Source organism: Euleptes europaea, chromosome 12 (assembly GCF_029931775.1).
Source record: "Euleptes europaea isolate rEulEur1 chromosome 12, rEulEur1.hap1, whole genome shotgun sequence".
Lineage (NCBI taxonomy): Eukaryota > Metazoa > Chordata > Lepidosauria > Squamata > Sphaerodactylidae > Euleptes > Euleptes europaea.
Window position 1 is genome coordinate 25670330 of NC_079323.1, and position 17800 is coordinate 25688129.

Genomic DNA, 17800 nt, shown 5'->3' on the forward strand with positions numbered 1-17800 from the left:
ATTCTTATTACACGCACCTCCAGTAGAGAAGTTGACAATATTAGGACTTAATTAGGAAACCAAATTGGTTTGAACTTTTCGGAGAGATGTGATACAACATTTTAAAACAAGAGCCCACTTTGAAACAAAAAGGTGGCTCTAAAGAAGTGAGCAGATGTTGACTGGAGTGGTTCATAGAGACTATATCACTCTAGGTTTGTCCCATCTACCCTGGCTCCCAATTTGTTTCTGGGCACAATTCAAACTGCTGGTCTTGGGTTTGGGACCACCAAACACTTATGAAAGGTAAAGGACCGCATACTCCCTTATGAACCCACTTGTCCACTTTGGCCATCTTTGGAGGCCCTGCTTCAGGTGCCCCCACCTTCTGAGATTAGGCAGATGGCAACACAGGAGAGGGCCTTCTCAGTCATGGCACCAAAGCTCTGGAACTCTCTCTTCTGACAGTAGGTGAAGACTTGTTTAATTTGGCGTTCCCTCTGTGATCCCTCCTTCCTGACCATGGTTTAAATGCTGTTTTTATGTCTGTACATAATTTATGTACAATATGTACAGGACTACATGTCCTGTATGTGCTGGACTACTTTAAGGTTGACAATGAGGAAACTGAAATTGTTCAAGACTTTCTATTCCTTGGCTCCACCATCAACCAAAAGGGAGACTGCAGCCAAGAAATCAGAAGGAGATTGAGACTGGGAAGGGCAGCCATGACGGAGCTAGAAAATATTTTGAAGTGTAAGGATGTGTCACTGGCCACCAAGACTAGATTAATTTGTGCCATCGTATTCCCTATTACTAAGTATGGGTGTGAAAGCTGGACAGTGAAGAAAGCTGATAGGAAGAAAATAGATTCCTTTGAAATGTGGTGTTGGAGGAGAGTGTTACGGATTCCGTGGACTGCCAAAAAAACAAATCAGTGGGTTATAGATCAAATCAAGTCTGAACTGACCCTAGACGCTAAAATGACTAAACTGAGGCTTTTGGTCACGTCATGAGATGACAAGAATCACTGGAAAAGACAGTCATGCTAGGAAAAGTTGAGGGCAGCAGGAAAAGAGGAAGACCCAACAAGAGATGGATTGACTCCATAAAGGAAGCCACAGCCTTCAATTTGCAAGATCTGAGCAAGGCTGTCAAAGATAGGACATTCTGGAGGACTTTCATTCATTGGGTCGCCATGAGTTGGAAGCGACTTGACGGCACTTACACACACACACACACACACTTTAACTCTGTTTTTAATTGTTTTATTGATGTGTTTTTTTGAGGGGAGATTATTTTAATGGTTAAAATGTGATTTTATCATGTATGTTTTAAATTGTTAGCAGCCTTGACGGCCATTGTGAGGGCAGAAAGGAGAGGTTTTAATTTTGTAAAATAAATATTCAAGAGATTTTGGAGATGCCTTTTGGTGCACGGAGGTCCTCAAAATGAGATCTGTCAAGAAGGATTTTATCTTATCTACTGCAGCAGTAGTTAGTTAAGTAAATATCATTTCTATATTACATATCAATTCCCAAGAAAAATCTTAGCTTGCTATGGACATAATTTTCAGACAGATTTCTCCTTTTCTTTCTGCTTCCTCCCTCCTTTTCTCTCTTGTTGCCTGTAGTGGAAAAGTGGAGATTGTAGAGGGAATATTTACATAGATTTTCTGAGATATATTTTTATCATGTGCTTTTTTCCAGCAAGGAATTAATAATCCTTCAAATGAGCTGGTGTCTTTGCAGAACACTGTCCTTTTACAGTGGAATGGAATTCCCCTGAGGCAAATTCCCCTGCACAAATCACATTTTTTATTCCCAAGTGAAGTTCTGTTATACCACTTGGGATCTATTAGAGATGTTTCCCCTCATTTCACAGTGGAAGAAATGATGTAGTGAATGGGGGAAAAGACAAGGTGGGGGGGAGACAGAGTAGCTACACTTTTGCTTTAAAATCACAGGTCTCAGCTTCTCTGTATTTCCTGTATATGCTTAGACCATTGCTGGGATCTTCTCACAAATTTATTGATAGACTTGTGATTTGTAGAGATTTGTAAAAATTATAAAGTGCAGGTCTTGTGATGATTTTTTAAAAAAAGAATCCTTGTTCCCTTTCAGAAACAAATTCCTAATTGATCTGACTGCAACCAATGTTAACAAAAAAGCTGTACATTGATTCGGCTCTCCAATATTTATATATAATCCAAAAACAAGGTCTCACAGAGGTACCATGGAGCAAAAAACCAAGTGCAAACACTGATTTATTACAAAAAATGACAAGCCGGGAGCTTTAATGAGCTCCCAGGAGCTTGAGCAGCCTAATTTCCCCCATTCCTTTCAACTGCTCTTAACATTCCCTGACTCCTGAGCACACTCAGTTTTCAACAGGCATTTTTTTTTGCGGGGGGGGGGGGGGCTTTTGGTAAATGTACAAGGTAGGCTTACCAGGTCTTGCAGATTCACCCAGAAGGTTTTACCCAGAAGTGATGTGGACATTCTATCATTCTCTGCTGAAAGGCTGCAAGAGTGGCGGAGGCTGCTAGAGTGTCCGCGTCACTTCTGGGTAAAACTGAAAGGGACGTGGACGTGTTGTGCGGGCGCGTGTGCACACATTGCCCGCTGGCCCTCAGGTGGTCGGCGGGCAGCCCGGTGGATTGGCGGGATTTTACCTGCCACCACCGGGAACTTGGCAACCCTAGTACAAGGTCATATTGTTTTGCATGGGAGGTTCCCGGAGTATGCAGAAACTAGATTTGCCAACCTCCCGGTACTAGGTGGATATCTCCTGCTATTACAACTGATCTCCAGCTGATCGAGATCAGTTCACCTGGAGAAAATGGCCGCTTTGGCAATTGGACTCTATGGCATTGAAGTCCCTCCCCTCCCCCAAAAATGGTGGAGGGAGAGATGCTTTTCAGGGGCAAAAAACTTGGAAGGTTCGATGCATGTCACATGTCATGATCCCTATATGCCGTTTGTAAAAAGAAAGATTGCACAAGACCTTATCCCAACAAATAGATTGTAGAAAACCTGTCTAACATCCTTCTATGTTAGAGGTTTCCAAACTGCACTCCACGAAACATCTCCTAGTGCTCCATGAAGAGATTGGAAAGAAAAATACTACTGTAATTCGGTTTAGTACAAGGTCATATTGTTTTGCATGGGAGGTTCCCGGAGTATGCAGAAACTAGATTTGCCAACCTCCCGGTACTAGGTGGATATCTCCTGCTATTACAACTGATCTCCAGCTGATCGAGATCAGTTCACCTGGAGAAAATGGCCGCTTTGGCAATTGGACTCTATGGCATTGAAGTCCCTCCCCTCCCCCAAAAATGGTGGAGGGAGAGATGCTTTTCAGGGGCAAAAAACTTGGAAGGTTCGATGCATGTCACATGTCATGATCCCTATATGCCGTTTGTAAAAAGAAAGATTGCACAAGACCTTATCCCAACAAATAGATTGTAGAAAACCTGTCTAACATCCTTCTATGTTAGAGGTTTCCAAACTGCACTCCACGAAACATCTCCTAGTGCTCCATGAAGAGATTGGAAAGAAAAATACTACTGTAATTCGGTTTAGTATATAGGTGCTACGTGAAAATTAGTGCTCTATGATGAATTTCTCTCCTGAAAAGTGCTCCATGACTCAAAAGGTTTAGGAACCTCTGTTCTATGTTATCAATAGTCAATGGAAATATTTTCCCCTGGTAACTCCTTTCTCTCCAACACACATATAGCTTTCTCAATATACTCAGAATTAATCTAGCACACAACTGGAAATAAGTGATCCATGGATTTAAAATTCCCTTCATGCTTATGCACTGCTTTATGTGCAGCAAGGCTTTTAACTGTCACTTCCAAACAATGGCCCCAGGGGAATGTTTACAGAACTGCTTGTGATGCGGGATGGGGGCAGTGTTGTTGTTTGGGAATGAGAGTAAACTATGCATGTCTGGATTATGGCCAATATCTGTAAACATGTTGGCTTTCTTTCTCTAATCACAGTTTCAATGTTTTTTTCCTCATCAGCCAATATCAATAATAGAGGAAAAACACTAGCCTCATGCACAGCCAATGTTCTGAGGTGCTGGACAAAAGGTCAGAGCACAACATGGTAATAAATGCTTATTGAGAAAAGAAGAAGAAGAAGAAGAGTTGGTTTTTATATGCCGACTTCCTCTACCACTTAAGGGAGAATCAAACCAGCTTACAATCACCTTCCCTTCCCCTCCCCACAACAGACACCCTGTGAGGTAGGTGGGGCTGAGAGAGTGTGACTAACCCAAGGTCACCCAGCTGGCTTCATGTGTAGGAGTGGGGAAACAAATCCAGTTCACCAGATTAGCCTCCGCCTCTCATGTGGAGGAGTGGGGAATCAAACCTGGTTCTCCAGATAAGAGTACATCACTCCAAACCACTGCTCTCAACCACTATACTATGCTTGCTCTGAGTAAAAACCTTTAATACCACTGCACTAGAATCAAAGCAAGACATCATATTTCATCAAGACAGGGTAAGATCTTATGAAACATAACATCCTGACACTGCTAATCAGCTGTTATTGAGTGATTTTGGTATGACCTTTCATTTTGGAAAATGCTAAACTACAGCCCCAAGTGGGAAACCAAACCCATAACTATAATTAAACTAAGTAGTTTGACTTGACCTCGTAAACACATGGAGTCCAGCCATCCTTCCTAGATCTTTCACTTTATTTAGGACCGTAGCTCATAGAGTTGTTGAGATGGCATACACAGTAAAGACCACAAAGCATTTTGCAAGTAAGACGCCCTGCAGAATGACTTATGCGGGACTGCATAGAGACCACGAAGGAGGACAATATGGTTATGGGATGCTAAATTTCACATCCCTAAAACTGTCAGGGCCTCTTAGCAGCAGGAGCGTGATAGTCACTGTGCAGTTCTTGTACGACAGTTCTTTACCCAGTGTTTGACAATGATAAACTTCTGCTGCATTGTGAGTTGGCAAAATAGAGTGCTTATAAAGTAAGTCTTTCCAATGTGTGCGTTATATTTTATGTGCTGCGGCTCTACTAGTCACTGCCAAACAGAAGCAAAAACAAAACAATAAAACTCAAAGCCATAAAAACCCATCACTTGGAGTATGAGCTAGGAATAAAACTGCCCTGGAGGTTTTGCACAGCCATAAAGCTACAGAAATGAAAAACCTACCTGATCCAAGCAGTTGTTGCGTAAATAGCGTAAGGCTTGCTGTATGCTTTGTGGAAGGGGTTGCCCTGTCCTTTGCACATGGACTATTAAAGGCACACCAAAAACGTTCTTATCCTTGTAGTCCGGAACTTTCATTCTCTTCATGAATTTTGGCACTGACCTGAAATGTGTACAAGTACGCTAATGATACGTGTGTGCACATACATTCTCTCTCTACAGAAAATAACACAAGCAAATACCATTTAAGTATGTGGTGATCATACATTTTCACAAGAACATTATAATTGTCAGTTCTCAAAACACACAATAGCCAATGACAATCTGTTCCATGAATGAGGGATTCCACAGAAGGAAACAAAAACACACACACACACACAAAACACACACACACACACACAATAGTATTGGGAAAGGGGAAGGGGGAGAGAATAACCTTCTTTATTTAGGCTAGTTTACATGTAGCCCTAGCTGAAAATTCTAACGTCTAAGCCTCAAATTTCTATCCTGCTGGTACCCTCTCACTTTGATGTGACATTTGAAGAACGCCTTCTTCCTGATGTGACATTTTTCTTTTGGTAGCTCATATTCTTTAACTTCATGATACATACTCCTTACGGGAAATATTAAATGTACAACCTCGGAAACAGTTATTCACAGATAAATTAACAGACTTCAACAGGATTTGTGAACAAGCAATTAGATGTAAGATGGTGAGAATCATTTAACACAAGATTCTAGGTATAGTATACATCACAGAAGTTAGACAGTTCTTGCCCAGGGGACTCAGGATATTAGGCCTGACCCTGTGGTGTACCAATGAATGCAAATCCCTAGCTGTAGTAGTCTCCCCGTTTCTTCAGTCCAAGGTAGGAAGCAAGAACACTATGTTTAACAAAGCCCTAGTAGGCTATAAGACTGTAACAGCCCAAAGGTCTGTCTACTCCAGGATCTTGTTTCCCATAGCACTCGAGCAAATTTCGCCAGGAAACCCACATGCTAGTAAAGGTGGCAATAACCTACTGTTGTCTCCCAGCAAATGTCCTATGTGGCTAGTAGGCTGCATTTGGCTTTGGTGGGTCATGAGAGATAAAGGCAGATAAAGGAGAGGGTTTGAGGCAGGAGAAGGAAAGGTGGGAAGGGAAAGGGTTAACCAGTAGCAGATGTTCCTTATTCCTATGGCAGGATATAGGAGGCTTTATATTGTGCACAATTTTATGTCACTAATATATTGCCACTGGCATCCAGATGTATACTAATAATTAGTTCAACAAGAAAGCATTCTCGCAGCATAACTTCCCACTAGCTCAGTCCAATACATTTTCTTTTTTAAAAAAGCTTGACAATTCAAAGCACAATAAATAATGGCAGAAGACTGAACTTTGAAAGCACACAGAGTTAGTTTCCTCAGTGTGGCCCATTATGTCTGCAATCTCAAATTGCATGTTTTATCATTACTGTTCATTTACAATATCACAGCAAGAAAACATTCCGTGCCCAATTTATCTTAGGCTGAAGCTCAAAAATGGATTACGGTGTTCTCCAGTGTAGAAGTTTTAATTCCTTTAGCAAATAAATGTGGGGAAAGGAAGGAGTATGGATGCACCACCGTGAGAAGTATGATTTATGTGGTACTGAAGCACAAGAGAATAGGTTGTATGACATGGGGAGCCCATCATGGTGTGGTGTAATGGTTAGAGTGTCAGGCCAGGATCTGGGAGACCCAGGTTCAAATCCCCACTCTGCCATGGAGGCTTGCTGGATGATCTTGGGCCAGTCATGCACTCTTAGCCTGACCTGCATGACAGGTCTGTTGTTGTGAGAATAGAACGGAGAAGAAGAGAATGATGTAAGCCCCTTTGGGTCCTCACTAGAGAGAATGGAAGGGTGTAAATGAAGTAAATAAATCAAATAAATAAAAATGACCTGAATAAGCTGTGTGGTGAGTGGAGGACGTTTGCCTAGGGTAGCTTCAGTTAATGGCAGTCACAGGGAATTGCTAAGGAGTGGAAGATGAGCCATCACATGACAAATAATCAGTTTGCAGGATGGAGATAGAAATCCAGTGAGAATTTCTAGGTTCTATTGTGACCTTTAATGAGGGAGTCCAGGTGAGGCAAGCAGGTGTACTATTTAGAAAGGTCTCCTCTGTATCTCAGATCCTATACATCAGCAGGACCTGTATCTGTGACCAGCACACTAGTTCTACACACTAAGTGACCACTGCTGTAAACAATTAAAATAGGTTGCTATTCTTGGTATGCATGCCAAAGGCACATATTTCTTGGCTTTTAAAAAAGCTGCTACACTTTGGTCTGTGTTGCTCGTTGCTATAGTTCCTACAATAGAGAAGTGAGCACAACAAATGTTTTTAATATACATTGATTGTTTGCAAATAAACTTAGAATATTTGTAACAGTGGCCTCTTTGAACAGCACAGTGAATTTCCCTTATCCCCCCATTAAATCCAAACGGTGCCCCTGGGTTGAGGGACCAGAAGGGTTTGTAAGTGCTGCAGGCACTGAGAAAGTGGAAAGAAGAGAATGGTAAGTGGAGTTTAGCACTCACTTTACCTGTATATAGGGTTGCCAACCTCTAGGTGGTGGCTGGAGATCTCCTGCTATTACGACGGATCTCCAGGAGATAGAAATCAGTTCCCCTGGAGAAAATGGTCGCTTTGGCAACTGGACTCTATGGCATTGAAGCCCCTCTTCTCCCCAAACTCCATCCTCCTCAGACTCCACCCTCCAAATCTCCAGGTATTTCCCAACCTGGAGCTGGCAACCCTAGTATATCCTAATCTGGTGTGGAGGAAAGAGTGTGATAGTTTAAGAGGCTAGAACCTGTGCAATCTCTTCTGGTTGTATAAGCACTGCCACAACCATTAGTCCTGCTCCTGGTCTTGGTACTTCCTTTTTTCTTCATTGAACTGGATGGCTATTTAATTTTACAGAGCACACTGTACATTTTCTAGATGGTTAATACCTAGAGCCAACCTTTAGGCATTACTTACCAGCTGAACAAGTGATACATGGTACACAATTATAGAAAAGTTGATTCTCATGACTTTTTTTTTTGCACAGAACTTTATTACTATTGCAGACCAGGGAATCGCCTTGCGGCGCACAGCGTCTGTTCTCCTGAAGTATGTTACTCTGCCTTGTGAACAGAGACTTTAAAAGTAACAACTTTGCTTCAGTCGCCTTTGGCTGTAAAATTAGAGTTATAATTTTTGGCGTTCTCACATAGGCTCTTTAGAGGCCACCTAATGCTGCAAGGTACTCAGTTGGAAGACACTATGTTAGTAAAAATCCAAAAGTAACAATTTGCTATCTGTCTATCTCTCCCACACGCTATATACTCACCATGTCCAGCCATGCTTGTTTGACATGGAGTATTTTTCCATGATGGCGGTAAGACGAAGCAAGGAGAATTTCTGCAGCAGATTTAACTGAGCAGCTGACTGATTGCTGATCTGCAGCGATCCTATGTTATGGCTCAGCTGGTGAGAGATCTGGAAACTATGCCAACGTAATCGCCTGTAAACAAAAATACAACAAAGGTGCATAATAAGCTTGATCGTGGCAATAAGTGTGACACCTGGTGGATCCTGCAGACAGTCTACATATTTAGTGAATGTGTCCTTCCTTATGCGTTTTACACTTCCAGGCATACAACATTTTCTTCCACTGTTATACAAACCCAGAGTCCCTGTTGTCAATATTTAAGTAATATAATAACAAGAACTCATATGAAAACTCTTATGTCTGAAAAATGTTACAGATATTGCTAAAACGAATTAAGCACAAAACTGCCATCAGCTTTTGTTCAAATAAATCCGATTAACATTGATAGCTCCTGTGTATGAGTAAGGACACACAGAATCACAGTTTAAGGCACGGTCCATAACTGTACTGCACTGACATGAACCATGGCAGCATATACAACCAAGCCCTAGTGATGTCTGGGCGGTATGTGGGATAAATCTTGCTTTACCCACCTCTCTGCTTTTTGGAATCTCCCAAAGCATTACTCCCACAAAATTTCATAAATAAGTAGAATGGTTGCAATAAAAATTAACATTTTCACCAATTAGTTTGTGCATATCCATCCATTAAAATAAAATTAAAAAAAACCTGACCCAGCTCCAATTATCTTGTTCGGTACTAGTCTGTGAGATGTTTATGTGAGCAATGGCTCCCAGAATGCAGTGAAAACCAGGGGTGGGCTTAGTGATTCTGGGCCCCTGGGCAAAAAGCCATGCTGGAGTCACGGAACCACGGCTACCTCCAACCGGGGCCCCTGCCATGCCTCTCCCGCTACTGGAGTCCAAGCAAAGGGCATCCCCCGCCCCATGTGAGGCAGGTGGGAGGCACTCTTGCCACCAGAGCTTGTATAGGGTAGGAACAAGTTGCTCCTGCTGCCAAGATGGCTACCTGAGACCCAGATGAGGTGAGCATGAGCAGCCCACTGCTGCTGAGATGGCTACCTGCCCTCTGTCGGGGGGGGGGTCATGGGAAGTTGCCCCGCCCAGCATAGAGCCTGGGGCAGCTGCCTATTGGTTAAGACTGCCCCTGGTGAAGTCAGGGGTAGAACAGGCCTGGCTGAAGAAGCAGCTCACGTGTGGCTGGTTCCCTTGAGCTGGCACAGAGGAGGTGGGGGGCAGGGGACCAGCTGATGGAAAGATGAGGGGAAGGGATGTGAGAGGAGATCTGTATACAAACACAGGCTTTCTCCTCCTCATTATTTCCCTTCCTGCTGCTTACATATCTCTGATTCATTTTCACATGTAATGTATTTGACACGCTGTATGGAAGTAACAGGTATATGGCTTTAAGAATGTTGTTCGGTAGACAGTGACTAAGCGTTCGACCTTGATTGGTGGGGGAGGTTTTTTAAGGCATTAGCCTCGTCTTGGAGTCAGCGTTTCCCCCCTCTTTTGACAGCCTTTACTAGCTAGTAGAATTGGGGTTTTTTTGCTTGTTATGAATGGAGATTGTTTCCTTTATCTTCTTGAAAATAAACCTTGTTTTATAAAACTAATGAGAGGAGCTGCACGTGTTGTGAGTGCAACTTTCCCGGGCAAGAACCAAAGGCTGGCGAGATAAGGTTTTGGCAAGAAGAGCTCTTAAACTTATTGTCAAACAAACCATACCTTGCCCAGTGGGAGTCTGAAAGGGCTGTCATCAGCATTTCAAACCTGGGCAAGAGGTTGTTGGTTCATACATGGTGGCAGCGAAGGAGACCCTGGATGTGGTTGTACCGCAGCACGCTGTGAGTAGCTCTGAGGCTCAACAAGCAAAGCAAATAGACCAAGGGAAGATTGTTTGGGTATTCCACTTAAATGACTACAGTCTTCAGATAGTGCACAGCCATCTACAGTCCCTCAGGGTCAACATTCTCCAGTAGTTCCACCTGTAGCACCAATGGATCAGCTATGTACTTTGTTAGCTCAGTTTCTTGGGCAAAATGGACAACAGATGAATATGCTCAAGAACCATCTCATCCAGAAACAAGATGATAGATGGTCCCGTCTAAAGTTCCCAGAGCTGTTTCAGGGCTTCTTCAAAGTTCCACAGTGGTAGCAGCACGTGGAGAGACATGCAAGGCCCTGACTGCAAAGAGAAAGGAGTGCTGGGCAAGGCTGGTTGCCTGGGTTGGGGGGGTGAGGACTAGGACTAGGCCACTGTTGTTGGCAACGCGGCATCACTTCTGGCGTGCGCTGAAAGTGACATCATCACATCACTGGCACTGTGGGGACACTGCTATTTGGGCAAAAACTCTGTTTTTACCATAGAGTTAAAAAATATGTTTTTACCATAGAGTTTTGACCAAATACCAGAATGTCCACACAGGCAGTGACCACGTGATGTCATCACTTCAAGTGTACATTGGAAGTGATGTTGCCAGTGACAGAGGTCTAGGCCTCAGTTTGCTACTGGTAAGTCCCCCCACCAGCTGGCTGAATGGTGCCAGGGGGAGGGGCCCCATAGGGGGAACCCCCTGCCCCTGTCAGAGATCTGGGGACCCTAATTGGGGAGAGGTGCTTTTAACAGCATCCACCCCTCTACAATGCAACATCCTAACAACTGCCCCAACCCTACTTTCGTCTCCCTGTGATCCCTGCTTGTTGTGATACAGCAAAACAGAAGCACCCTCCAAAACATGGGTTGACAGCAGAAGAAGGGTCACAAGGGGCTGGGGAAGGCAGGAGCTTGGACAACCTGTTGTTTACAGCCTCTTGCCTTCTCCTTTGAAAGGTCTGAGAAAGCAGTGGTGGTCATCCTGAGCACTGGCCCACCAACAAATCTCCATGTCCTTCTCGGTAGACATCTGTGACACTTAAGAGAAGTGAGATGGTGAAAAAGCCTGGCTCGCCCCAATTAAAATTATGCTAAGTGCAAGCCATCTTTTTGGCACTGTAATGTTATTAATTTAGAGCTTGTTACTACTTGTGAGTGAAAAAAAAAATAACTGTAACTGTCCTGAAAGACCCTTGTTTTCAGAGCAGCCTGAAGCTATGTCATGGTGAACATGTGGGCAACCAGTCTACAGTTGGTGATGCAGCATGTGTCTACAAAATACTGTTATAAAACTGATGTTACATCTGTAAAAAGTAAATTGTGTACATAGCCACCACTTGGATCAGAGCCACATGGGAAAAGAACAGGGGATTTAAGCACTCAAACGCTGCTCGACTTCAGTAACCAAAACTGGGCTCCCCAGGCTGTTAATAGCAGTTTTAAAGGGGGGAAAAACAAAGACATCTCCTTTTAAAACCTATTTTCTTTTAAAATACTCACAGTGCTGGAAGCCCAGATTCAATTAGCAAAACCAAGTGTGCGTGTGTGTGTGTGTGTGTGTGGGGGGTTTTAAGGGTTAAATTGCTTCTTCTCTTCCCGCTCAGTCCTTATCTAAATTGCTACTGCACTCACACATTATTTACTTTTCAGAGACTGACATCTGTTTCATTTCTATATGTAATTAACTTCCAAATTCAGTTGCAGGTACCCAAAGCAACTGACTGCCAAAAGTGTCCCTGGGTTGTTTTTCTATGCGTCCGGTTCACTCAGACATTATATAAGCAGTATGCAACATAGTTCACAAACAGCATGTCTAAATGTCTGTTAATTCTCCCAACCCAAGGACCACGGAGATTGTTGTTCTGTTTGAGGCTTTGGATTGCTGTCAGAGAATTTTTCAGGTATCCTCACTGTAGTGAGATGAGGGGCAGGGGGCAAGATATGCCTTGACAGTTATGGTAATGGAAGGGGGTTTAGGCGACACTGTGACTGGGGAGAGGATGCTCTTTGCCAGACAGACCATCCTTTTCCAGCCGAGAGGAATAATATTCCATCTCTTAGATGTGAACACCTCTTGATGGGAGAGTCCAGGTTTCCTGGACTTGGCACCCAGATTGACTGACGGTCCCAGAGCACCCATGGATGGATGACTGAAAAGGGGAGCTGTTCCTTCGTTTGGGGAGAGAGGAGACAGAAGAGAGAGAATCTGGGGAGAGATTCTTGGATCTGTGGTTGAGTGCATGTTTTTGCCATGAAGGATGACAGAGGACATTGACGCTAAAGAGAGTTGCAGATGCATCAGGGATGGGGGCATCCTGCTACTCCCAAAGATCAGATGTAATTCAGTTAGCAACTGTCTTTTTATTTATTTTTCTTAGCGCACCAAAATACCCTTCAATATCCTGAGTTTGTGTCTTGTCGAAATCAAGTTTGTTTAACTTGAGAGAGTCTGCACAAGTCCTTACCCAACTGCCTGGCCACTTGATATGCCCATCCTAGTGAGGTTGACTTCAGGCAACCAATGTGAGAGGGAGAGGGGCTGAATTTTACCCAAAGTGGTGGCAACGACAGTAAAGGGGGCTAAAACAATGGCGAGTGTCTTGCCCCACAACAGATCATGACACTCATAAAACAAGACTTTTCAGGATCACTGGTGGAAACTACAACAATGAATCTACTCAAAACTAGTTTAACTTTGTAAGTGTAGATGCAGCCTACAAGTAACTGTTTATCCTCAAAACATATGCCATATATGTACACAGGAAACTTGCTTACTTAACTTTTGTGGGGACCACAGAACCTTTGAATTAGTGGAAGCATGATCCATACTCTGTGGTGTGAGCTGTCATTTTTCTATTGACTTCAGGTAGAAATCTGGCCTATAGTGCAAATGATGTCATTCAGGATAAGCTTTAGGACATGATTTCACGAACTTACCAAATGTCTTGGACCTTCTAATTAAAAAACTTTACTGGGTAAACCTGCTTGGTTTCTATTTCCCATACTTTCTCTTACCCAGCTCCCTCACCATTTGTCCTTCATGGCTTCTGCTCATTCACCCTGAGGCAACTGGAAATACAGTCATTAGGGACTTCGGGGCTTAGAATCATAAGTTGGGAAGGGACCACCAGGGTCATCTAGTCCAATGCAGGAAATTCACAACTACCTCACCCCCACACCCCTAGTGACCCCTACGCCATGCCCAGAAGATGCCATCCCTCTCATGATCTGCCTAAGGTCACAGAATCAGCATTCCCGACAGATGGCCATCTAGCCTCTTTACCACCAGGGAAGGAGAGCGTACCACCTCCTGGGGAAATCTGTTCCACTCAGGAACTTCACCGTTCCCTTGCAGCAACTGCCCGTGGAATCATGAACAACTTTTTAAGCCTAGTACACTTATTACCAATATGACATAGATACTGTGACAAATAGGTACGCTTGAGAACTACAATAAATGCTTATTAGGGTTGCCAACCTCCAGGTACTAGCTGGAGATCTCCTGCTATTACAACTGATCTCCAGCCAATAGAGATCAGTTCACCTGGAGAAAATGGCCACTTTGGCAATTGGACTCTATGGCATTGAAGTCCCTCCCCTCCCCAAACCCTGCCCTCCTCAGGCTCCACCCCCAAAACCTCCTGACGGTGGCAAAGAGGGACCTGGCAACCCTAATGCTTATGGTTTTGATCCATCACATGACTCAAACCTGTAAGAAGAGCTTGAGCAGGTGTGGCAGTTGTATACTTCTTAAACTTTTTTCTTGCAATACCCGCTGTGAAACCTAGTATATCCATATCAAATAAAAAACAGTGATATCACAAACCTGTTTGGCCTGGTGAGAGATGCTCCAACACCAGAGTCTCTTCTATCCCTGACACCTGTAGCTTCTGATTCATTTAGAGAGGTCCCATCTCTGTCCATATCACTAGGTGTTGTGCGGCCATCAGATACAGAGTTCTGTTCAAAGTCTAATGCCATTTTAGAAGGTGACTGGAATGGTAAGGTCCCATGCTCACTATTTGATGAGTCATTGTTTTTCAGCTCCGGCAGTATGTTTTTTGACCAGTCATCCACAGATTCCTGAAGCCCATTAACATGCTGCAAAATATCATCCAGATGTGGGAAAAGGTTCTCTCTTTCCAAGTCCAGAAGATCTCCAGTGCTGGCATACAAGTGAGAACCTGGAACGTTGTCATAAATGCTAACCCGACTCTCTTTGGGACAGGAAGCCAGAGGGCTGGCCTCTTTAGGTGTTGAGCGCTTCTGCCTGCATAATGAAATGCTGCCTGTCCTCCAGTTCACGCTGTTACTACTGTCTGTGGGAGAAAGGCTTTCAATGGAAAGTGCCTTAGGAAATGTTCCAGGTATGTGGTCTTTGGGAATATGAACAACGAGGTTTTCTTGCGAATGAAATTCATTTTTGCGATTTTGGTCTACCATCTGCCTGAAGGCTGCTCCTGCAAGAACATCCAGGTCCTCCAGGTACATGCCGCCTCGTTTATTGGCTTCATTATATTTATGTTCCTTTAAGCAAGGAGTGCTTATTCCACTACTGCTGATCTCTGACTGGCTACTCTCACAACTGGACTTAGCGGAGAAGCAAAGCCCATGCTTGGCTGCATCGAGGGCTGTCACACCTTGGAAGTCTCCATTCACTATTTGCACACATTGCATATCCTTCAGGATTTTTGGTTCATGCTGAAGAATAGGTTGGCTTATTACTAAGCCACTAGTCCTTCCAGAGCCTTTTGATTTTCCATGTGTACCTTTGGCTTTTAGTGTCTCCATGCGCTTTAGAAAGTTTTTAGCTCTGGTCCGTGTTGGTCTCTCATTCCCAAGGTTAACAGAATCTTCTGGGGGCTGCAGGGGAGTACCGCCTACTGAAGCAGAGTCATGGGCTATGATGTTTTCTACACAGTATTGTCCTGAACAATCAAATGTGTCCCTGAGAAGGCTGCTGAGTCCAGACTGACTCCTGTGGTCACTTCCCCCGCTACTTTCACTGTGGACAGAAGAGATCTCAGGCTCACTCAGGTCAGTTAGCACACTTTCACTGCTAGTTGTGATTTTCATTTTAATGTCCCCTGAGGACCCATGTTTGTCTGACTGATGAATTAAGGTGTCAATGTCATCTACCCGAGACCATCGTCGGCTTGTCCTTTGGAAAGTCCATTTGTTACTGATAGCACAGAGATCTTCTTCATCAGAGTCTTCACCCTGAAGAACAGCACACAAGGTAAGTATGATGCATCCTTGGCTCAGTATTAAAAAATGTTGCAACTATCAGCATCTAAGAAGCAAATGCTACTCTCAGGATAAACATTTGTCCTATACATTGAAGTAACCAAAATAAGCAGTGAGAGCACCACATCAACTGACCAGTGCCAGATAGACATCTATTTTGAAAGCACAATAATTCAGCTAGACTATTAGTTAAACTTGCATGTGCTTTTCCTTTTGCCTTAAAAATATTCAGAGACAAATTTAATTTTCATAAAACTGATAAATTAATTTATTCCTTTCAGCACTATGCTATGGGTTTATCTACAAAACCTAATGTAGTTCTTTTTTTAATATTTTTATTTGCTTTTAAATATATGGGGTACAGAAAAGAAAAGGGGAAAAGGGAAGAAAAGGGGATCCACCCTACTCATAACTCCGGAGGGAGAAATAAATGCTATTTACATTTTATTTACATTCTTAATTTGTACTAGTATAGTCTTACTACAAGACTATGTGCTAATCCTAATTTTATACTTAAATGCTCGATTTACTGTTGATTGCCTTCAATATATTACTTAATATATCAATGTTACTCAGAGAAAGAGGGATCGACAGACAATTAGAACAGTAAAATCAAATCCGTTTTCTAACTACTAATGTAGTTCTTGTTTCATGTAGACTAGTGCTGGCTGGCCTCTATATTCTTAGAAGGTGCATACTTTCTTTTCTTTCTCTCTCCGCCCCCCATCCGTCCACCAAACAGAAAAAGATTTTTTAAAAGCCAGAATATAACACCAAAGATGGCTGGTCTACAAATAAGCCTCTATAAAAGGTCCCCAAATATCTTAAATATATCTCCATAAGCAACTTTATGAAGGCTTACCACAAAGTTCCAGAAAAATAATATTTGTGGATGCTGAGGAACTGATTATAGGAATATTCCACAAAAGGCTTAAGGAAAACATGGGTGCTCAGGAGGATATTACATCTTTGATAGATAACTGGTATTCTGACAGAAGAACTAAAAACAATTCTCCTGCATTTTCCAAGCTTGCTTGCAATGCAATTTGTCTCTGTTTTATAAATCATATCTAACAACAAAGAGCACAAGCCAGTTTCTATGAGCAATCAATTGTCCCTTTCAGCAGAGAAGGCTGCCAAAAAATGACAGTAATTACCGGGAAGAATAATGATCTGTTTGATCTTGTTCACTAACAACACAGCAGAGGCAATAATAATTTCTTTTCATATTGGACAATGGTCCACCATCTTGTAGTGGCAATTCTTTCTTAATACATGGGATAAATGGAATAAATACATAGCAATGGAATTCCATAGCCACACAACAGAGTTTCAACCAGTTTCACACAGCATCGCAGTCTTAAGCCAAATGTTATGGTGAGGATCGAAAAGTGCACTTGCATAAGCACATATTCCAGGGAGGTAGCCACATTAGTCTGCTGTAGCCAAAATAACAAATCTTTAAAGGCAAATTTTTGTTGAGACATAAGCTTCCTTGAGTCAAAGCCTATTTTGTTAGATGTATGAAGTGTTATATTCAGTTAGCAGAGATAAATATACCCAAAGTTACATACAGCAGAAAGTGAGTGAGGGAAGAGGTGAGAAGGTTCAGCATTGTATTATTATTATTATTATTTCTCTCCAGTGGGGACCCAAAGTGGCCTAACGTTGATCTCCTCTCTTCCATTTTATCCTCACAACTACACTGTGGGGTAGGTAAAGCTGAATGTGTATGACTGGCACAAGAGCACCTAGCAAGTTTCTGTGGCAAAGCAGGGGTTCAAACGCATGTTTCCCAGATCCTAGTCTGACACTCTAACCACTACACCAAACCGCTTCTCAAGGACATAGATGTGTTGTACTGCATTGCAGATATATGAAAACAAGATCCATTCAAAATGGTAAATGACTGACTCCCAATGAGTGCAGACTGCTTATGACTGCCACTGCATTTAGCAAAGTAGGATGCATCTGGATATTGTACATAAAACTGAAAGAAGTGACAATTCCTTTTTCTAACTATCTCAAATTCCCACTGAGTCCAAGTCTGCTCATCTGCAGATTTGATACTAATTTCA

At 42.8% G+C, this 17800-nt stretch overlaps 1 protein-coding gene across 1 annotated transcript in view; it reads right to left on the reverse strand.

Moving 5' to 3' along the window:
• STARD13 (StAR related lipid transfer domain containing 13) overlaps positions 1-17800 on the reverse strand; it is a 155159-nt gene that overhangs the window by 16226 nt on the left and 121133 nt on the right. Inside the window, exons 5-7 of the mRNA XM_056858396.1 lie at positions 14302-15695; positions 8538-8711; positions 5176-5335 (exon numbers count right to left, since the gene is read on the reverse strand). Of these exons, the coding sequence (XP_056714374.1) occupies positions 5176-5335; positions 8538-8711; positions 14302-15695 (1728 nt within the window). The remainder of the gene's footprint in view (positions 1-5175; positions 5336-8537; positions 8712-14301; positions 15696-17800) is intronic.